The 24,365-nt window shown below is 36.9% G+C and overlaps 1 protein-coding gene across 1 annotated transcript in view; it reads right to left on the reverse strand.

The window, feature by feature from the left end:
- Positions 1-24,365, reverse strand: part of LOC128636223 (synaptotagmin-7-like) — a 990,418-nt gene that overhangs the window by 116,071 nt on the left and 849,982 nt on the right. Inside the window, exon 10 of the mRNA XM_053689266.1 lies at positions 4,007-4,277. Within this exon, the coding sequence (XP_053545241.1) occupies positions 4,007-4,277 (271 nt within the window). The remainder of the gene's footprint in view (positions 1-4,006; positions 4,278-24,365) is intronic.

Genomic DNA, 24,365 nt, shown 5'->3' on the forward strand with positions numbered 1-24,365 from the left:
ACAACCAGCTCACTGCTGACTTAAGCAGCCCTGGTATTGGAGTGCAGTATGGAGCTCAATTTTGCTCTATGCTTACTTCTTGCCTAATAATGCCGGGTTTCTGAAAACCTGTGATACCAGTGCTGTAGGTAAGTGAGCAGTGACAATAACGTGCACTGCGCCCCTCATAACGCAAAATTCGTAATCTAGTCGCATAAGATTAAGAAAGATAACTTTTCAAAAAAGGATAAAATAACTGGAAGTGCTGAGTAAGGATAATGAAATCATAATAAGGGAGGCTGATAAGGGAGGTGAAATCGTTATCCAGAACAGAAGTGATTATCTAGCAGAGGCAAATAGGCTTCTGAGTGATACATCGACTTACATTAAATTGAACTCTGATCCAACTGATATATTTCTCAGAGAATATAAATCCCTCCTAGACACTGCTAAATATCATACTATCCTTAATGAGAATGAGTGGAAATTTTTGGATCATAAAACTCCAAAAATGGCAGTATTCTACCACTTGCCAAAAATACACAAACACACATCTTGTCCACCCAGAAGACCAATAGTATCCGGAATAGGTTATCTTACCACCAAGTTATTGGAATATGTAGACACTTATCTACACCCAATGGTACCTACTTTAAAATCATATATACGTGATACTCCCTATACCATTAATAAAATGTCTAGCATTAAATGGGAGCATAATTATAAATGGGTTACCCTTGACGTTAGTGCTTTATACACGAACATCCGACACACACAGGGATTGGAAGCCATTAAATTATGGCTTAATTATCATACATCTCTCCCTCACCCACAAAGGGATTTCCTATTGGAATCCATTAAATTTATTCTTGAAAGAAACTATTTTTGGTTCAATAATAAGTTCTATTTACAGGTTAGCGGTACAGCAATGGGCACAAAATTCGCCCAGAGCTACACTAACCTGTATATGGGACACTGGGAAGAACATCACATTTGGAAATAAAAAAACCTTCTCTGATTACATTGTAACTTGGACTAGGTTTATCGATGATATCCTACTCATATGGAATGGTAATGAAGAGTCTCTAAAAAACTTTATCTCTTACATTAACACTAATAATTATAACTTGACATTCACTGATAAAATGAGTGAAAAAGAAATTGAATTCCTAGATTTGATTCTATTTAGTGAAAATGGTAACATCTGCACTAAATTATACAATAAGCCAACGGATAGCAATGGGTATTCAAATGCAAAAAGTTGTCACCATCCAGGATGGCTAAGGAATATCCCATTTGGTCAGTTTCAACGAGTAAGGGGAAACTGTAAGTTTGGGATGATTTTGAAAAAGAAGCTTAAATTTTGAAGGATAAATTTATTTCCAAGGGGTACACGAAAAATGTAGTAGAGAAGGCTTATGAAATAATCTGGATAGAGATCCCCTACTAGATTGTGACTCTACAGCTTATAGAGATAAGGAAAGCTTGAATAAGAATATGGTGGGACACATAAACCCCATGAAAGGAGTTTCTATGATTACCCCATATAATGAAGGAGCTAATGAAATTAGAAAAAATCTTCTTAAACATTGGCACATCTTAAAAAAGGATGAACTTTTAAAAGATATCATGGACATAGGACCTAGGGTGATCTTTAGGAAGAACAGAAATTTTAAATCTATTTTGGCTCCCAGTAAAATTAAAATTGATCAAGCTAATAATAATTGGCTGGAGAAGAAATCAAAGGGTTTCTTTAAATGCAATCAGGCAAATTGCATATCTTTTAATCACCACTTTTCAGGAAATAAAGCAACCAAAATTGTTACCTCCAATACAAATAAAAAAACTGTTGAAATAAACGCTCTGGTAAATTGTAAAACAGACTTTGTGGTGTATCTACTGCAATGTGTGGGTGGCCTCCAATATGTAGGCCGCACCACTCGACCCTATAAGAAACGTCTCCTGGAGCATATTACAAATATTAAAAATGGAGAAAAATCGCATAATCTGTCTGCTCATTATAAGTACTACCATAACAAAGATCCATCATGCCTAAAAGGAACCATTCTAGAATTAATTAAAAGTAATAAAAATGAAGATAGAGAATTATCCTTGAGGAAACAGGAGACCTTTTGGATCCATATAATGGAAACAAAAGTACCAAAAGGTCTCAATAAGGATATTGATCTGGAAGCTTTTTTTTATTATAAGTGTGTCAGTGGTGGCTATATCTCCTGCATGAGCTTTAATAATTATTATTATTTATTTATGTGTTTACCTCTCTTCTAAGTCCCAATACGCACTCTATATTAAACTGGATTTCTTTGGTGTTTATAGGGGTTTATTTATTTATTTATCTATTTATTCATAAATGCGTTATATTTACTCCTGGTTAGACCAATTTATTTGACTCCATAATATTGTATTAGGGATTTTGAGGAGGTATAATTTCTACTTGATTCTTATGATAAGATTGAATATATATTTTTACTATGCTGCTGTACATACTAAATCTCTAGATTAACAATTGACTCCATAATACTGTATTATGTCTTCTGATTAAGTATAATAATTATTTAACTTTTATGACAAGATCAAATTTGTAATATTGCCGTATAAACATTCACGGTATGTTCATTTGTATCTTCAGTTTTATCTTTATTATATTTTAAAATTTTTAATTGTTATGACACTCTATTTATCCTGTATTTTAATCATGTTTATATTTTTTGTCTGATAATGTATATTTATGTATTTATTGTATAATTTGTTTTAGGTGCTATTATCCTCGATTAGTAACATTCCAATTAGTTTTTTTTAAGTTTTAATGTAAAAAGTTTTTTGTAAAGTATAAGCGGATGTGCAGTTACATTGAAATTATGATGGCCATTTAAGGTGGGCTAGTCCCTCGTAATAATGATATTCTGGCATTAGTGGGTTGCTCTTATAATCATCTCAGAGCACATTGGAGCGGCTAATAAGTCAGGATTCTAGGACCAATCACGTGCTCTGCTTTTCATCCAATCAGATTCCCTGGTTTCCTGAACATATTTCAGCCGTGTCTATTTGAACTCGATGTTACACACTCTGTATTTACCCCTCTGAGGATGAAGTTTATTTTCGAAACGCATAAGGGACTGTGATGCGTGTGTTTTGAGTGCATGTCACTCTTGATTTGGTGCTGTATTCACTCTTCCGGTTCCCCTACCTTGTTTTGTTTTTACCTGCTACTTACCTCATATTGATTGAGGTCTTGCTTGTGAGTGCTATTTAACTTTTCTGTTGTTTTGTGTATTTAAATAAATACGTACTTCACTATATTTGTGATATATTCTATTCACATATACCCCCTACACTCTGAGAGGTGAGGAGTACATTGGAAAGGTGATCTACCGTACTACAGGAGCGACACATATACTGGATCCTCTGTATTCTGTGTTATTTTGTGGGATTTTGTATAGAAGGCCTAAGTGAGCACTGCTCTATCCAGACATAGCGGCTACTTACCTCATATGGATTGAGGTTTTCTGAAGTGTTTTGCTACCGGGGTCTTGTACCCCACATTACTTATCCGGGATTATCTACTGTGTTGGGAGTCTTATCTTTGTGCTGTGGCGGGGAAACACCAGCTTTTATTTCTATTTGTTTTTATTGGGAAGTCTCTGGGAACTTTTCAAAACTTTTTTGTTCATCTGCTGCCCAGCATTTGATATTGAGTTTATTAGGTTTTAATTTACCTTTACTGTTTTATACTGTAATGTCATCTGCATTGTATTAGATGTTCATTTTTATTATTTTGTGCTTGTTTTTATGTATTTATTTTATCTGATTGTTTAAGCAGGCTTGTAAATATAGGACTTAAGGGAGTATTCTCTTGTTTATATATATATATATATATATATATATATATATATATATATCAGTTTGGTATTACCCAGATATAATGCACACTATGCCTACTACCCAGGGAACTCATTATAGGGTAATGTAACGCCACCCATCTTCCACTACAATCTTGGATTCTCACCCTCAAAGAGGAAAGTTTCGTTCCAGTGTGGGTTGAGGTTTTTCCTCTTCACTTTGGTCTCTAACTTGTTCTTCTTGTCAGGTAACAGGTAGATCTTTACAAACGGGTCACTAGTCCCACTAAAGTCCTTGGCCGGTAACTCTTGAGCTTTAAGGATTTTCACTGTGAGTGTGGATTCTTGAAAGTTGTAGCCCACGCTGAACTGAATACGCCCAAGAGTCTCGCGCCCAGAGGTTTCGTGACCATCCTCCTCATCTGACCCAGGAGATAGCTAAAGAAAATGCAGAGTAAAATGATAAAACATTATTAATTTGCTCTTTAATTATGGGGAATTAGACACATGTAATTTGTTTTTGCTATAAGTTTGTGAAACAAATAAAGAGTCTGAACTAATTTATCTGAAATTTTCTGGATTAACTAAACAAATTTATAAGCTATTGTGTTTGTCCCATTTCTTTATCAATTTTTGCTTTAGTTTGTTTAGTTAATGAACAAAATTTGATTAGATAATAAATTTAGACCAAATTAGTTTACATTTGTTTAATCATTTTGCTAAACATTTTTGTACACATCTAGAATGTATCCAAGTAACAGGTTACATACATGTGTTAATTAAAGTGATGGTAAACTCACCATGTACAGTCTGTATTTTTATAAAGCGTATACTGAGTGCGTATTAACTGTTACGATGGCTCAATTTATAACGCGTTATTACCACAATAAACTTACAAATATTTCTTCAGTTCCACCTTTCAGTAAGCTGCCTTTTTTCTAAGTTTTGACAAGTGGGTGATTTAGCCAATAGGGAAACGTACCGCACACACCATAGATCTCAATAGTAGAGCGTGTTCTCTTGCTGCTGTACTGCCTGATTGTCAAAACTTAGCAAGAAAAGCAGTTTACAGAGATAAAGACAAAGACAGTTTGGAACAGAAGAAATAAATGTAAGTTTATTGTAGCACACTGTTACCATGATTTTCCATATGCAGTATAAGCTATATAAATATGTAAACCACAAATGGTAAGTTTTCTATCCCTTTAAAGGGATAGGAGACTCAAAATTAAACTTGCATGATTCAGATTGAGCATATCCTTTTAAGACCATTTAAGATCATAAATTAATTTCTATTTTATAATGTGCTTTGTTCTCTTGGGATCCCTTTGTTGAATAAGAATGTGCACATATCCTACACTAGTGGGAAAAGCTGCTGATTGGTGCCTCATGTGATTGCCTGACTGGATGTGTTCAGCTAGCTGCCAGTAGTGCAATGTTGTTCCTTCATCAAAAGATAATGAGAGAATGAAGTACATTTGATTAAAGAAGTAAATTGGAAAGTTGTTTAAAATTATATTTTCTATCCAAAGCATGAACGAAAATTTGTGGGTTTCCTGTCCCTTTAACGAATGAGTATTATATATACATAGTGTATTTCTGACCAGTGTTTTTCTTCCCAAAAACAAACATAAATGTAAAAACAGAGCAAAGACTTGTATGAAATAAATCACATTGCAAAATCTTTTGGCATTTTACAAGAATTAAAAAATATGCTGTTTTGTCATTTTAAGAACTGCAACTGATACCACCTGCCAGAAGTGATCAATATTTTGCTGGCTTAGTATGTGCACAGGCAAGTAACGGCTGACAAAGCCTTCAGCTATAGAAAAGCAAGCGCTGATTTTACAATGAAAGTTCAACACAGCTCAATAGAAGCTATAATTATATTTATAAGTAAATACTGTACTATATACCCAGACGGGTAAGGAATAGGCTTGATTTTTCTTATTTTTAAAACTGAGTAGACATCTCTCTCTCTCTTGATTGGTAGATAGACAGACAGAGTCAGTCAGATAGATAGATAGATAGATAGTCAGATAGATAGATAGTTCGATAAATAGTCAGATAGATATTCAGATAGATAGTCAGATAGATAGTCAAATAGATAGTCAGATAGATAGATCATAGATAGATAGATAGTCAGATAGATAGTCAAATAGATAGATAGCCAGATAGATAGACAGATAGATAAATAGTCGGATAGATAGATAGATAAATAGACAGATAGTCAGATAGAAAAATAGATAGATAGTCAGATAGATTAGATAGATAGATAGATATCGATTGATAAATAGACAGTCAGATAGATAGTCAGATAGATAGATCGATAGATATATAGATAGTCAGATAGATTGATAAATATATAGATAGATAGTCAGATAAAACTCAAATTGTGAGAGATTTAAAGACAAAAAAACTACTCCAAATTGAAAATTGTATCTATAAACTGCAGGAAAAAAAAAATTGCATAGGTGTCTAGATAATGGATAGATTTATTTATGGAAGCATAAATAAAGCTCAATAGAAGCTATAATTATATGTATTGGTAAATACTGTACTATATACCCAGACTGGTAAGAAATGTGCTTGTTTTTTCTTATTTTTAAAATTGAGTAGACATCTCTCTCTCTCTTGATTGATAAACAGACAGACAGGCAGACAGATAGTCAGATAGGTAGTCAGATAGATAGTCAGATAGATAAATAGTCAGGTAGATAGATAGTCAAATAGATATATTGTCAGATAGATAGATAGATGATAGATAGATGATAGATAGATAGATAGATAGATACATAGATAGATGATAGATAAATAGATACAGATAGATAGATAGTCAGATAAAGAGATAGATAGATAGTCAAATAGATAGAGATAGATAGATAGTAAGATAGATATATAGTCAGATAATTAGATAGATAGATGATAGTGAGGTAGATAGATAGATTGATAGATAGAAAGATAAATAGATGATAGATAGTCAGATAATTAGATAGATGATAGATAGATAGATAGATAGATAGTCAGGTACATAATCAGATAGATTGATAAATAGATATATAGATAGATATATAGATAGATGATAGATAGATTGATAGAGAGATAGGTATATAGTCAGATAGATAGGTAATTAGATAGATAATAGATAGATAAATAGACATACAGACACATAGACAGATAGATAGAAAGACACATAGACAGATAGATAAAAAAAATTGTGAGAGATTTAAAGGGACAGTAAAGACAAAATTAAACTTTTATGATTCAGTCTAAGTATGTAATTTTAAACTACTCCAAATTGAAAATTGGATCTATAAACTGCAGAAAAAGATTGCATAGGTGTCTGGATAATGGATGGATTTATTTATGGAAAAGCAGCATAATAGATTTTTTTATATATCTATGTGTGTGAAATATTTAAAGGAACAGTAAACACCTTAAGATTTTTATGTAAAATGATTAGTTATAATGTATTCAAAGCCATCATTAGCCAGTGAATAGTATGCAGATATTTTTTTAAAGTAATTATTTTTGCTGTTTAAATAAAAAATACAAAAAAGTGTAAAGTTTTAGTGTCTGTAAAGCTATGGGCATTGCCATGTTGTAAACTAGGTTTCCTTTTCTACTGAGGCCAATCAGGGACAGTTATGAATAGGTCACTTGAGTGTGCAACCAATGACTGTTTAGCACACAGCAGTGCTAAGTCTGTACTTCCTTCCCCAGGAACTGAAAAGCCCACAATTTTCAGAATTAAAGGGACAGTCAAGTCCAAAAAAACCTCTCATTTTTCAAATAGGGCATTTATTTTTAAACAACTTTCCAATTTACTTTTATCAACAATTTTGCTTTGTTCTCTTGGTATTCTAGTTGAAAGCAAACCTAGGAAGGCTCATATGATAATTTCTAAGCCCTTGAAGGCCGCCTCTATTTTATTTACTTTTCACAGAGGGGAGAGCAAGCTCATGTAGGCCATATAGATAGCATTGTGATCATGCCCGTGGCTAGTGGCAGACACTGCACTAATTGGCTAAAATGCAACTATATGCAAAATAACTAAATGTCATGTGATTAGGGGAGGTCAGAAGATGCTTAGATACCAGTTAGTCACAGAAGTAAAAAGTGTATTAATATAACTGTGTTGGTTACGCAAAACTGGGGAATGGGTAATAAAGGGATTATCTATCTTTTTAAACAACAAAAATTCTGGTGTTGACTGTCCCTTTAAGTTACAGGAACAGTGGAGAAATATAGAAGCACAGACACATATATTTCTTTTGCATGATGTACCGAGTCCACGGATTCATCCTAACTTGTGGGATATTGTCCTTTCTGACAGGAAGTAGCAAAGAGAGCACCACAGCAGAGCTGTCTATATAGCTCCCCCCTTAACTCCACCCCCAGTCATTCTCTTTGCTGGCTCTAAGCAGGAAGAGTAAAGAGAAAAGGTGTTAAACTGTTTTTATTTCATCTTCAATCAAGAGTTTGTTATTTTTTAATGGTACCGGTGTTGTACTATTTGCTCTCAGGCATGACATAGATGAGGATTTCTGCCTGGAGGATGATGATGTTAGCATTTGTAACTAAGGTCCACTGCTGTTCCCATATAAGCTGAGGAGTACAGGAAAACTTCAGTGTGATGAACGGTTCTTGCTTTACAGCAATGAGGTATGTTGAGTCATTTTTCTGCAGAGACTGTTAACTCAGAAAGGCTGACAGTATCCCCATTAGGGGAAGGGAAAGCAGTAATCCTAGTATGAAAGAGGTTTTACTAGCTTGCATAAAGGGATAAAACTTTTTTTTCTCTTAAAGGCACAGTACCGTTTTTGCAAATTGTGTTTTTTTCATGAAATAAAGTGTTTTCCAAGCTTGCTTGCTTTATTACTAGTCTGTTAAACATGTCTGACACTGAGGAAACTCATTGTTCAATTTGTTTAGAAGCCATTGTGGAACCCCCTCTTAGAATGTGTCCCACTTGTACTGATATGTCTATAAATTGCAAACAGCATATTTTGACTTATAAGAGTTTGGCATTAGATGATTCTCAGGCAGAAGGAAATCAGGTTTTGCCATCTAGTTCTCCCCAAGTGTCACAACCAGTAACGCCCGCACAAGCGACACCAAGTACTTCTAGTGCGTCTAATTCTTTCACCTTGCAAGATATGGCTTCAGTTATGAATACTACCCTCACAGAGGTTTTATCTAGGCTGCCTGGTTTGCAAGGGAAGCGCAGTAGCTCTGGGTTAAGAACAAATGCTGAGCCTTCTGACGCTTTAGTAGCCGTATCCGATATTCCCTCACAAGGTTCTGAAGTAGGGATGAGGGATTTGATGTCTGAGGGAGAGATTTCTGATTCAGGAAAGACGTTCCCTCAGACAGATTCAGATATGACGTAATTTAAATTTAAGCTAGAGCACCTCCGCTTATTGCTTAGGGAGGTTTTAGCTACTCTGGATGATTGTGACCCTATTGTAGTTCCAGAGAAATTGTGTAAAATGGACAAATATTTAGAGGTTCCTGTTTACACTGATGTGTTTCCGGTCCCTAAGAGGATTTCAGACATTGTTACTAAGGAGTTGGATAAACCAGGTATTCCGTTCTCTCCCCCTCCTGTTTTTAAGAAAATGTTTACCATTTCTGACACCATAAAGGACTCATGGCAGATGGTCCCTAAGGTGGAGGGAGCTATTTCTACCCTGGCTAAGCGTACAACTATACCTATTGAAGACAGTTGTGCTTTCATTGATCCTATGGATAAAAAATTAGAGGGTCTCCTAAAGAAAATTTTTGTTCATCAAGGTTTTCTTCTCCAACCTATAGCGTGCATTGTTCCGGTAACCACTGCAGCTGCCTTTTGGTTTGAGGCTCTAGAAGAGGCTCTTCAGATGGAGACCCCACTAGATGATATTTTGGACAGAATTAAGGCTCTTAAGTTGGCTAATTCTTTTATTACAGAAGCCACTTTTCATCTTGCTAAATTAGCGGCTAAGAATTCAGGTTTTGCCATTTTAGCACGTAGAATGTTATGGCTTAAGTCCTGGTCAGCAGATGTGTCATCTAAATCTAAGCTTTTGTCGATCCCTTTCAAAGGTAAGACCCTATTCGGGCCTGCATTAAAAGAGATCATTTCAGACATTACTGGAGGGAAGGGTCATACCCTCCCTCAGGATAAGTCAAATAAGACTAGGACCAAACAAAATAATTTTCGTTCCTTTCAAAACTTCAAGAGTGGTCCCTCTACCTCTTCCCCTGCTGCAAAGCAAGAGGGGAACTTTGCTCAATCCAAGCCAACCTGGAGACCTAATCAGGCTTGGAACAAGAGTAAACAGGCCAAAAAGCCTGCTGCTGCCACTAAGTCAGCATGAAGGGGTAGCTCCCGATCCGGGACCGGATCTAGTAGGGGGCAAACACACTCTCTTTGCTCAGGCCTGGGCAAGAGACGTTCAGGATTCCTGGGCAGTAGATATTGTAACCCAGGGATACCTTCTAGATTTCAAGGATTCCCCTCCAAGGGGGAGGTTCCATCTGTCTCAATTGTCTGTAAACCCGACAAAAAGAGAGGCGTTCTTACGCTGTGTAGAAGACCTCTTTACCATGGGAGTGATGTGCCCAGTTCCAAAAGCAGAACAGGGGCAGGGGTTCTACTCCAATCTGTTTATAGTTCCCAAAAAGGATCAGGTTTCAGTCGGACAACATCACGACTGTGGCTTATATCAATCATCAGGGCGGAACAAAGAGTTCCTTAGCGATGATAGAGGTCTCAAGGATAATCCAATGGGCAGAGGCTCACTCTTGCCATCTGTCAGCGATCTATATCCCAGGTGTAGAGAACTGGGAGGCTGATTTTCTAAGTCGTCAGACTTTTCATCCGGGGGAGTGGGAACTCCATCCGGAGGTGTTTGCTCAGCTGGTGCGTCTATGGGGCACACCAGAGTTGGATCTGATGGCGTCTCGTCAGAATGCCAAACTTCCTTGTTACGGCTCCAGGTCAAGGGATCCTCAGGCTGTACTGATAGATGCTCTAGCAGTACCCTGGTCATTCAACCTGGCTTATGTGTTTCCACCTTTCCCTCTCCTTCCACGTCTGATTGCCAGAATCAAACAGGAGAGAGCGTCGGTGATTTTGATAGCGCCTGCGTGGCCACGCAGGACTTGGTATGCAGACCTGGTGGACATGTCATCCCTTCCACCATGGTCTCTGCCATTGAGACAGGACCTTCTGATTCAAGGTCCATTCAAGCATCCAAATCTAATTTCTCTGCAACTGACTGCTTGGAGATTGAACGCTTGATTCTATCAAAGCGGGGTTTCTCTGAGTCAGTCATAAATACCTTGATTCAGGCTCGAAAGCCTGTTACCAGGAAAATTTATCATAAGATATGGCTTAAATATCTTTTTTGGTGCAAATCCAAAGGCTTCTCCTGGAGTAAAATCAGGATTCCTAGGATTTTGTCTTTTCTCCAAGAGGGATTGGAGAAAGGATTATCAGCTAGTTCCCTAAAGGGACAGATATCTGCTCTGTCTATTTTGTTGCACAAGCGTCTGGCAGATGTTCCAGACGTTCAGGCTTTTTGTCAGGCTTTAGTTAGAATTAAGCCTGTGTTTAAACCTATTGCTCCGCCATGGAGTCTAAATTTAGTTCTTAGAGTTCTTCAGGGGGTTCCGTTTGAACCCATGCATTCCATAGATATTAAGCTTCTATCTTGGAAAGTTTTGTTCCTAGTTGCTATCTCTTCAGCTCGAAGAGTTTCTGAACTATCTGCATTACAATGTGACTTGCCTTATCTGGTGTTCCATGCTGATAAGGTGGTTTTGCGTACCAAGCCTGGGTTCTTACCTAAGGTTGTTACTAACAGGAATATCAATCAAGAAATTGTTGTTCCTTCTCTGTGTCCTAATCCTTCTTGTAAGAAGGAACGTCTGTTGCACAACTTGGACATGGTTCGTGCTTTGAAATTTTATTTGCAGGCAACCAAAGATTTTCGTCAAACATCTTCTTTGTTTGTTATCTATTCTGGAAAGTGTAGGGGTCAAAAGGCTACGGCGACTTCTCTTTCCTTTTGGCTGAAAAGCATCATCCGTTTGGCTTATGAGACTGCTGGACAGCAGCCTCCTGAAAGTATTACAGCTCATTCTACTAGAGCGGTAGCTTCCACGTGGGCTTTTAAAAATGATGCTTCTGTTGAACAGATTTGTAAGGCTGCGACTTGGTCGTCGCTTCATACCTTTTCAAAAATTTACAAATTTGATACTTTTGCTTCTTCGGAGGCTATTTTTGGGAGAAAGGTTTTGCAAGCAGTGGTGCCTTCTGTTTAGGTTCCTGTCTTGTCCCTCCCTTAATCCGTGTACTAAAGCTTTGGTATTGGTATCCCACAAGTTAGGATGAATCCGTGGACTCGGTACATCATGCAAAAGAAAACAAAATTTATGCTCACCTGATAAATGTCTTTCTTTTGCGATGTACCGAGTCCACAGCCCGCCCTGTCTATTCAAGACAGACAGTATTTTTTTATGTAAACTTCAGTCACCTCTGCACCTTATAGTTTCTCCTTTTCTTCCTTGGCCTTCGGTCGAATGACTGGGGGGTGGAGTTAAGGGGGGAGCTATATAGACAGCTCTGCTGTGGTGCTCTCTTTGCTACTTCCTGTCAGGAAGGACAATATCCCACAAGTTAGGATGAATCCGTGGACTCGGTACATCGCAAAAGAAAGACATTTATCAGGTAAGCATACATTTTGTTTTTGATAAAAACCAAAAAACCAACAAGTCAGCCCACATTTCCTACTTATTATAAGGCTTTATTAACCGTTATTGCTGCTTGCTATTGTGCATTTAAAAACACATGTAAGGTTTATGGGAAAAAAAACAAACCAAAAACTCTACTACAAAAACTGAATTATTGAGTTTTATCAGCTAGTCGAATGTAGGGATGGGCGAATGTTTTGCAAACATTTTAAAAATGAAACAAATTTTAACACATTTGTTCGTTCGTTTCGAATTTTGAATGTTTGTATAGTATTGTAATATTTGTTTAATGTAATAGTATTTCTAATGCTGTAAAGTTGAAATTAAACTTTTATGATTCAGATAGTCTGCTACTAAGTATAACACTACTATAAACATTGCTGCAAACTCTGCTTCAAAATGGCTAGACACGTGCACGCTCCTGAGCTCACCTTGGGTTGCTCTTTAACAAAGGATACCAAGTGAACTAAACAAATTAATAATAGAAGTAAATTGGAAAGTTGTTTAAAATGACGTGGTCTGCCAAGTTAAAACTTGACTTTACTGTCTCTTTAACAAACAACTTAAAGAGATAGTAAAGTCCAAATGCAACTTTCATGATTCAGATAGGGCATGTAATTTTAAACAACTTTCTAATTCACTTTCTCCAACATTGGTGTGTCCGGTCCACGGCGTCATCCTTACTTGTGGGAATATTCTCTTCCCCAACAGGAAATGGCAAAGAGTCCCAGCAAAGCTGGTCACATGATCCCTCCTAGGCTCCGCCCACCCCAGTCATTCTCTTTGCCGTTGCACAGGCAACATCTCCACGGAGATGGTTAAGAGTTTTTTTGGTGTTTAAATGTAGTTTTTATTCTTCTATCAAGTGTTTGTTATTTTAAAATAGTGCTGGTATGTACTATTTACTCTGAAACAGAAAAAGGAAAAGCCAATGTGTCTCCCCATTTAAATTTATGTGATAATTGTGCCATAGTGTCCAAACAAAGTAAGGACAGTAATGCCACAGATAATGATATTGCCCAAGATGATTCCTCAAATGAGGGGAGTAAACATGATACTACATCATCCCCTACTGTGTCTACACCAGTTATGCCCACACAGGAGGCCCCTAGTACATCTAGTGCGCCAATACTTATTACCATGCAACAATTAACGGCTGTAATGGATAACTCTATAGCAAATCTTTTATCCAAAATGCCTACTTATCAGAGAAAGCGCGATTGCTCTGTTTTAAACACTGAAGAGCAAGAGGACGCTGATGATAATTGTTCTGTCATACCCTCACACCAATCTGAAGGGGCCATGAGGGAGGTTTTGTCTGAGGGAGAAATTTCAGATTCAGGAAAGATTTCTCATCAAGCTGAACCTGATGTTGTGACATTTAAATTTAAATTAGAACATCTCTGCGCACTGCTTAAGGAGGTATTATCTACTCTGGATGATTGTGACAATTTGGTCATTCCAGAGAAGTTATGTAAGATGGACAAGTTCCTAGAGGTTCCGGTGCCCCCCGACGCTTTTCCTATACCCAAGCGGGTGGCGGACATAGTAAATAAAGAGTGGGAATGGCCCGGCATACCTTTTGTCCCCCCCCCCCTATATTTAAGAAATTATTTCCTATAGTCGACCCCAGAAAGGACTTATGGCAGACAGTCCCCAAGGTCGAGGGGGCGGTTTCTACTCTAAACAAACGCACTACTATTCCTATCGAAGTGCTTTCAAAGATCCTATGGATAAAAAATTAGAGGGTTTGCTTAAAAAGATTTTTATTCAGCAAGGTTACCTTCTACAACCAATTTCATGCATTGTTCCTGTCACTACGGCAGCGTGTTTCTGGTTCGAGGAACTAGAAAAGTCGCTCAATAAAGAATCTTCGTATGAGGAGGTTATGGACAGAGTTCAAGCACTTAAATTGGCTAACTCTTTTATTTTAGATGCCGCTTTGCAATTAGCTAGATTAGCGGCGAAAAATTCAGGGTTTGCTATCGTGGCGCGCAGAGCGCTTTGGCTAAAGTCTTGGTCAGCGGATGTGTCTTCCAAGACAAAATTGCTTAACATTCCTTTCAAGGGTAAAACATTATTTGGACCTGATTTGAAAGAGATTATTTCAGACATCACTGGGGGAAAGGGCCACGCCCTCCCACAGGATAGGTCTTTTAAGGCTAAAAATAAGCCTAATTTTCGTCCCTTTCGCAGAAACGGACCAGCCTCTAATTCTACATCCTCTAAGCAAGAGGGTAATACTTCACAACCCAAACCAGCCTGGAAACCAATGCAAGGCTGGAACAAGGGTAAGCAGGCCAAGAAGCCTACCACTGCTACTCTGATTCAGGCTAGAAAGCCTGTAACTAGAAAAATTTACCATAAAATATGGAAAAAATATATCTGTTGGTGTGAATCCAAAGGATTGCCATGGAACAAGATAAAGATTCCTAAGATTCCAAACCTTCTTGTAGAAAGGATTATCTGCAAGTTCTCTAAAGGGACAGATTTCTGCTTTATCTGTCTTACTACACAAACGACTGGCAGCTATGCCAGATGTTCAAGCATTTGTTCAGGCTCTGGTTAGGATCAAGCCTGTTTACAGACCTTTGACTCCTCCCTGGAGTTTAAATCTAGTTCTTTCAGTTCTTCAAGGGGTTCCGTTTGAACCCTTACATTCCGTAGATATTAAGTTACTATCTTGGAAAGTTTTGTTTTTGGTTGCAATCTCTTCTGCTAGAAGAGTTTCAGAGTTATCTGCTCTGCAGTGTTCTCCTCCTTATCTGGTGTTCCATGCACATAAGGTGGTTTTGCGTACTAAGCCTGGTTTTCTTCCTAAAGTTGTTTCTAACAAAAATATTAACCAGGAGATAGTTGTACCTTCTTTGTGTCCGAATCCAGTTTCAAAGAAGGAGCGTTTGTTACACAATTTGGACGTTGTCCGTGCTCTAAAATTCTATTTAGAGGCTACTAAAGATTTCAGACAAACATCATCCTTGTTTGTTGTTTATTCTGGTAAAAGGAGAGGTCAAAAAGCGACTTCTACCTCTCTTTCCTTTTGGCTTAAAAACATTATCCGTTTGGCTTATGAGACTGCCGGACGGCAGCCTCCTGAACGAATCACAGCTTACTCCACTAGGGCTGTGGCTTCCACATGGGCCTTCAAGAACGAGGCTTCTGTTGACCAGATATGTAAGGCAGCGACTTGGTCTTCACTGCACACTTTTGCCAAATTTTACAAATTTGATACTTTTGCTTCTTCGGAGGCTATTTTTGGGAGAAAGGTTTTGCAAGCTGTGGTGCCTTCCGTTTAGGTGACCTGATTTGCTCCCTCCCTTCATCCGTGTCCTAAAGCTTTGGTATTGGTTCCCACAAGTAAGGATGACGCCGTGGACCGGACACACCAATGTTGGAGAAAACAGAATTTATGCTTACCTGATAAATTACTTTCTCCAACGGTGTGTCCGGTCCACGGCCCGCCCTGGTTTTTTTAATCAGGTCTGATGAATTATTTTCTCTAACTACAGTTACCACGGTATCATATGGTTTCTCCTATATATATTTCCTCCTGTCCGTCGGTCGAATGACTGGGGTGGGCGGAGCCTAGGAGGGATCATGTGACCAGCTTTGCTGGGACTCTTTGCCATTTCCTGTTGGGGAAGAGAATATTCCCACAAGTAAGGATGACGCCGTGGACCGTACACACCGTTGGAGAAAGTAATTTATCAGGTAAGCATAAATTCTGTTTTTATCATCAAATTTGCTTTGTTATTCTTAGTTGAAAGCTAAACCTAGGCTGCCTCTTATCTGAATGCATTTGACAGTTTTTCACAGCTAGAGGGCGTTAGTTCGTGTGTTTCATATAAAAGAGTCAGCACTAATTGCCTGAAATGCAAGTCTGTCATAAGATCTGATATAAGGAGGCAGTCTGCAGAGGCTTAGATACAAGGTAATTAAATAAAAAAACATATTTCCATAACAGTGTTGGTTGTGCAAAACTGGAGAATGGTAAATAAAGGGATTATTTATCTTTTTAAACAATAGCATTTTTGGTGTTCACTATCCCTTTAATTAAAAATAGACAGACATCCATTATTTTATTTATAATGAAGGCTAAAATAATCTTTAGGACAACCTTTCGTGATTCAGACAGAGAATGTTATTTTAAAACACTTTCCATTTTACTTCTGGTTTCAATTTGACTTTGTTCTCTTGGTATCCTTTATTAAAGAGCGTGCACGGGTCTATATGTCAGCATTATTTGCAAACATATTTGGAACAATGTTATACATTTTAACAAATATTTCTGTCATATAGTGATCTGGATATTTGCACACTTTTAAACCTACTTGCCCTTCAGCAAAGGATCCCAGGAAAATAAAGTTGTATGCTCTATCTAAATCATGAAACTTTAATTTAGACGTTACTGTCCTTTTAAAATCATGTGATAGATTATTATCATCACTGTAACCATTGTTTCTTCGCAGACAATATTTTTGCTTACACACCTAACGTACAGAGACATACAATATGATCCAAATGTACTTTGTAGTGAACATGCACGTACATCTCATACAAAGCAGAATATACCTATTAACATACACAAATCTAGCCATTGATACACAGGAATATTAATAGACACGATTAAAACAAACATTTCTACACCCCGCAGACACAAGTAGTTCCTTTGTAGGGTCCGCCCCCAGCAATAGTCACCTGCCGAGCTCATTAGAGAGCAGTTGTTTTATTCTCTCTAACCATCTGGGGTCGGAATTGTGCAGATGTTATTTTTATAACATGAGATGCACTCTGGGAATATTTATCTTCATTTAGGCAATTTCTCTAGCAGACACAAGGTAGCGAGAAGCTATATAACCTGTTACCCTCGCTATAAAAAGCCTGGCTGGTGAAAACATGAATTGTTTTGTATTTCAGTATGATAGGAACAGTTGCAGCCGTCTGTAATGCAGACCGGTGCGAGCAGCTATACTGGAGCACTAAGAGTTAAAAAGGTTGTTTTTGGAACAAAAGAAGTTAAATGTCCTAAATACCCAAGGCCTACAAACTGGATATTTAGAGGCGGCTCATAAAACAGTGATGTTATATTTTTTATTATATTGAGCTGCCTGGTGACATTGAACAAACTCCATCACTGCTTTTGCGCCAGGTCTTCTAGTGAGGGGTCTACATTACTGGCTGTTTGCTTATACAGGAAAGCACCTTGCTGGGCTGAACAAAACTAAATTATGTCATGTGTGAATGTCATCATTAAAGGGACAGTCTACTCCAATATTGTTATTGTTTAAAAAGATAGATAACGCCTTTACTACCCATTCCTCAGCTTTACACAACCAACATTGTTATATTAATATACTTTATAACATCTAAACCTCTAAATTTCTGCCTGTGTCTGTCTCTGCAGGACGCTGCTAGTTCACTTGTGCCATATAGATAACATTGTGCTCACTCCCGTCGAGTTATTCACGAGTTAGCACTGAGATAAAGGGCAGTCGTATGAGGCTTAGATACAAGGTAATCAAAGAGGTAAAAACTATATTAATATAACCGTGTTGGTTCTGCAAAACTGGGGAATGGGTAATAAAGGGATTATCTATTTTTTTAAACAATATTTTTTTTTGTAGTAGACTGTCCCTTTAATATATAATATATAGTGATAGATATTGAGTAGGGGGGGGCATCACTATAATGAGAGACATGATCATGGTTGGACACACAAGGGGGCAGCCATTATGAATAGGGGCAAGTGCCCCTTCTGCCCTCCCTGAGATATCGATGCAATGAATCTCTGGGTAAAATCCATGCCTGACACCATATGTTTTTATAAACGTATTTTAAAAAATGTTCACAGATGAATTTACCTCAGAAATCTAAGCTATTTGTTTCTACAGTTCCTGAGTCTATCCCAATTCTTACAAAACAGCAGTATTTCATTTTATTTGCAAACCAATAAAAAATGCTCTTACTTTTTTCTCAAAAAACATTTAACTAAAAGCATAAAAACTAAATTGTTTTAAAAACTAATGTTATCTTATAAACATGATTGGCCTTTTTAAAAAAATAATAATAATTATATATATATATATATATATATATGATTCATATTTAGTTTTATTCAAATTCTGGGAAAGTTGTAAATTGGGAAAGTGAATAAGTCCATACAGACCTAAGAAAAATATATCTCTTATAAGTAGGGTGACCATATTGCTGTTTTAAAATTGGACACATATGAAAAATACATACATCAGGGTTCTTATACAAAACATTTCTTTAAACAGCCCTGAAAACAGCCCTGGCATATATATTTTTTATATGTGTACCTTTTAAAGCAGCAATATGGTCACCCTACTTATAAGGAATATAATTATAGCATTAGTATCTATACACTGCATTCCGTCATTTAGGAGCCTTTTATTTGCGCTGTTCACTTAGAAACCTGGCTTTTTTTGCAACTTATGCTGCAGAATCCACTATTGCCACTCCAGGTTTTGTGGTTTCTGGGTACATTCCATTTCAGACTGCAAACAGCTGCATCCAGGCTTTACAGAACATTCATTGCTGGTCCGTACTGTGAGTCAGTTACATTATTTTATCAATGACATTGTCCTAAGCACCTGCGCTCAGATCTCTAACAAATTATAAAGTTCAAAGAGAGAGATGTGCGTATCCTTAGAAAGAGGTATCACATGACCAACACCTTGGCATCTCAGTGGTACCTTCAGACACCAGTGATACCACATGACTGGACCAAAAAGAGAACTTTTTTTTGTTTATTATTCAATAACATTTTTATTATAAACAAACAAACTTTCATTATTTAGACAGAGCATGTCATTTCAACACACTTCGCGACAACTGTTGTTTTCCATTGAAGGGTTTTAAGGGACATGAAACCCAATTTTTTTCTTTCATGATTCAGATAGAGCATGTGATTTTAAACAACTTTCCAATTTACTTATCATACTATATCATTTGTTTTGTTTCCTTGGTATCCTTTGTTGAAAGGGATATCTAGGTAGGCTCTAAAGCTGCTGATTGGTGGCTGCACATTTATGCTTCATGTTATTGGCTCACCCATTGAGTTAAAGTGATTGTAAGGTTTAATGAATAAGTGCCGGTATCTAAAAATATTCTTAAAAACAAGGGAACTCAATTTAATTAAACTTTACAATGAAGCTTCTTTTTTAAAATATTTATACTTAGTAGAAGCCCCCATACATGCATTACAGTGAAACTTTACTGAATAACTCTTCAGTGGCCCAATCCACTCTATTTGCCAAACAATTGCAAATAGCATGTCCGTATCAGTAACAAGACAACACAGTTTGATGATCATTCACAATTAAGAAACATTAAGTGTTAACCCTTTATAAATTCGAAGACACTTAAAAGTTTAAATTATTTAATCTTTATTTAGTATATTTAAAAAGTATTATTCAAGTGGTAAATACACCACTCACAGTTAAATCCTGCTGTATCCCAGCCAGCACGCCACCAGACGCGTTTCGCTTGCTGCTTTCTCAAAGATAGCTGTCTGCAAGCAAAGACTGATTGTATTTAAATCTACAGATTACGCGCTGTTCACTCAAGTGCCGGTAGTGACGTATTAAGCCTAATCGCCAATCATTCCCAAGCCGGTATCTTCACGTCATTCAAATGTTTGATGTGTCAGAAGTTACTTTATTTCTCATCTCAAGAGAAGTTTTTGTCAATGGCACTACTTAGGTTTAGGATGATTCCCTCATCTATTTATGATATATCTTAAATCTGCAATTGGGGTTTGGTGCTTGTACTAAAGCTAACATTAATATAAATTCATAAAAGTACTGAATAGAATACAATTTTAGTACTCAATCATCCTCATATATTTATCACAAAGCTCCTTCATGATACAGAGTAAAACTTAATTTTTATTAAGATTTAAGGTTAAAATTAAAGAAAGTTAAAAACACAAAATGTAATCTTGGTCTGAGTTAACTGTATATGTATATAAGGTGATGACTCTAATTATACTAAAAAAAGAAAATCAAGTATACCTATCAATACCAGTAAAGTATTAATAAGCCTCAAGATATATGCTTATATGTGAACTGGACTCATTAGTGTCTGGTATAATTCACAAAATCAGACTCTTAAATTATCCTGTTTATATATCCCTCATATTTTATAATAATAGGAATAATTATTAGGTTAAAGTTGCTAGTTAAAAATTAGAAAAAAGAAGCAGAGACGCCACTGACGCGTTTCGCCATAGTGGCTTTTTCAAAGGGCCCTTTGTCATCCCTATTGGGGAATTGACTTACTGTTATATATAAAATAAACACATAACTTACGCTTTCCAAGTGACAGCGCACATCTTTTTGGATCATTCAGTACAAGTGTTATATTTATTTAAAACCATAATTGAATAAAATAATAAAGTTATCAAGCATTTATGGTAGTCATTTAAAAAAAGGCAATCTGATATGTTAATTTGTTATGCAGACATGTTGTAATACACCCAGTGAGCTCTTTTATCCTAATGGAAAAATATTCTATTTGCTATAGTACCTATCTGATTCAATCATTGTCTTAAGTAGAAATCAATATCCCATCTGACATTTATGCTTTTTGTTTCTTTGTTCTTTAGAATAAATATCCAATATGTTTCCCGATACAGCAATCACATGAAGAGGACATTCCGCGCTGGATGTCGCCGCCGGTCCTTGACAGCTTCGCTCCATGCCGCCACAGCTCAGCGCCACCGGGATGAAGATAGAAGATGCCCCCACGATGGAGGAAGATTTCGCCGCCTGGATGAAGACTTCTCGCCGCCTGGATAAAGATGGATGTCCGGACTTCAAGAACTATGAGTAGATTTCCTGGGGTTAGAGTTAGTTTTTTTGGGGGTGGGTTTTTTTTTTTTTTTTTTAGAATAGGGATTTTTATTTTAATAGGCAGTAAAAGAGCTGAATGCCCTTTTAATTGCAATGACCATACAAATGCCCATTTAGGGAAAATGGGTAGTTTAGGATTTTTTAGAGTGTTTTTTTTATTTTGGGGGTCGGTTGGGTGGGGTTTACTTTTAGGGGGAACTTAGTAATTTTTAAAGGTAAAAGAGCTGTTTAACTTAGGCCAATGTCCTACAAAAGGCCCTTTTAAGGGCTATTGGTAGTTTGTTAGGTTAGGCGGTGTTTTTATTTGGGGTGAAGTTTTTGTTAGATTAGGTTTAATTTTTAATATTTTGGATAATTTTGTTTATTATTTTTTTGTAATCTTAGTGTTTTTTAATTTCCGTAATTTTAGCGTTTTTATTTTTTGGTAATATTAGATTTTATTTATTTTTTCATAGTGTTAGATTTTTTTTAAATTTGTAATTTAGTTTTTCTTATTTTTTCGTAGTGTGAGCTTATTTTAATCTTGTAATTTATGTTTTTTATTTGTAGTTTATTTTATTTTCTTAAAATAGTTATGCTAGGTTTATTTATAGTTTAGTCTTAGTTTTTTTTTATTTCATAGGTAAGTTTAGTTTATTAGTAGCGATGTGGGGCTAGCGATTTAGGGGTTAATAGGTATAATATAGTAGTAGTGATGTGGGGAACCAGCAGTTTAGGGGCTAATAGGTTTATTTAGGTGTTAGCGATGAGGGCGGCGGTTTGGGGTAATCACATTATTTAGTATCGGGGCGGCGGATTAGGGGTATTTAGACTAGGGTTTTATGTTAGGGTAAAGAGGAAGTGAGCGGCGCAGCTCCAAAAGCCGTCTCCGGGAACAGACAAAGGACAGCAAGTAAATAAGACTGCACGGTTTAGGCAGGGATTGAAGAGGTGCACACCATCAAAGGATAGTCAGTCCGGCAAACAGGAGAAAGAAAAAGGCTGCACACCAGGTCTTGAAAAGCAAATTGGAATTTATTCCACACTTTCAGTCGCTGTACACACTACCAACAGACAACAGTTGTCTGTTGGTAGTGTGTACAGCGACTGAAAGTGTGGAATAAATTCCAATTTGCTTTTCAAGACCTGGTGTGCAGCCTTTTTCTTTCTCCTTTTATGTTAGGGTGTTAGTTTTTAACATAACTTTCTTTTCCCCATAGACATGAATAGGGTTGCATTACGGCGATCTCCATTCCGCGATCGCAGGTGTTAGTTTGTGTCTGACACTTTCTCCCCATTGATGTCTATGGGGGAAAGCGTGCATGAGCACGTAAAGTCAGGCCTTGGGTTTTGTGCGGTATGGAGCTTAACGTACCATACCGCACAACAAAAGAAGTTTTTGGTTTAACTTGTAATGGCAGCGCTATCGAAAGTGTGATCACGCTCATTGCTTTGTGTTATTTACACACCCGGTTTAGCGCACAACTTGTAAACTTGGTGTTGGTATGCTTTTGTTGAAAAGCATATGTACATATAACTGACTGTACATAAATATGTTAAATCCTGCAAATAGTTTGAACGCATAGTTAAAGTCAGCTCTTGTGCAGCAATGCACTACTGGTGAGCCCCTGACAAGAGACATATGTGTGTAACCACCGATTACTAGCTTGCTCACAGTAGTGTAGGCTATGTACATTTTATTTTTCAACAAAGGGTACCAAGAGAACAAAGTACATTTGAAAACAGAACATGCTCTATCTGAATCATGCAAGTTTAAGTTTGACATTCCTATTCGTTTAAAGAGACAGTGCTCTGTAAAACTGTATTTCCCTTAATGGGCTAGATTACAAGTGAGGCACTATCTTACAGTGCGTCTGTAAAGGGGCCAATTTGTCCGTTTATGGGGCGCACGATAAATAACAAGTCATTACAAGTGGCTGGTTAATGTGACCGGGAGCTTGCTGTTTCACTTTGCGCCAAGCGCAATTAACTAGAGGTCAGACCTCAAATTAAAAATAAAATGTTGCCCCAATTTCCCCCCCAAATAAAGAGGACAGTGCTTTACAATAAAAAATAAATAAGAGCATTTTTATTTTTTTTCTGAAAAAAAAAAAAACCATAACGACACAAAGTAGTTATAAGGGGGTTAAAGTGATGGTATGTGGGGTGTTTAAAAAATAAAAACAGCACCTAAAGTGCCATTACATCGAGGTCAATGGGGACTGTTTTATTTACTATAAACATATATATTATGTATATGCTTATATACATATTTATTTATTGCTGCCCAACACTGCGGGATTTGCCCCCTGTGCTGCGCTAGGTTGTTTGCCGTTGCTGCCTGCACGAAAACAAAGTTCCCATTGGAGCCTATGGAAGCACATTGGTATTACTGAGTAGAGCACAAATATTGTGCTCCACTCGTAATCTGACCCAATGTGTTTCCAATAATGTTATACCAGCTGCAGAGTATAAAATGTATCGTAAATTGATTCTTTAGGTTTATTTTTGCATATGAAATATGCTTTCTTCTTTGAAACCACAACCCGTTAAAATGGGTTGAGCTTACAAATCAATCAGATTTTCTTATTATCACGTACTGTAAACACACATGCTTCTTTATATTATCTTTGTTTGTATACCATAGCCCAATACTTATTATTGTTATTGTTACTGATAAAAACCAAGCTTGAGGCTGTGCAGGAAGGCTGGCAATGCGATAGGCTGGTTTTATGCTTTATTTATGGTGCATTATTGTGTGGTTAAGGAACAGCATGGCACGAGAATACAGGGTAACCGCAAACCCACATGGAATTCTGTGACAGGTATTAAGTATACTCTTTTTTCAGTGTTATTTAACTTGCCCTCAACACCTTGTATTCTAGAATAGCTGGCAGTGAACCTATGAAACATTAATGACTAGAGTAGG

The sequence above is a fragment of the Bombina bombina genome, chromosome 7 (genome assembly GCF_027579735.1).
Source record: "Bombina bombina isolate aBomBom1 chromosome 7, aBomBom1.pri, whole genome shotgun sequence".
NCBI lineage: Eukaryota > Metazoa > Chordata > Amphibia > Anura > Bombinatoridae > Bombina > Bombina bombina.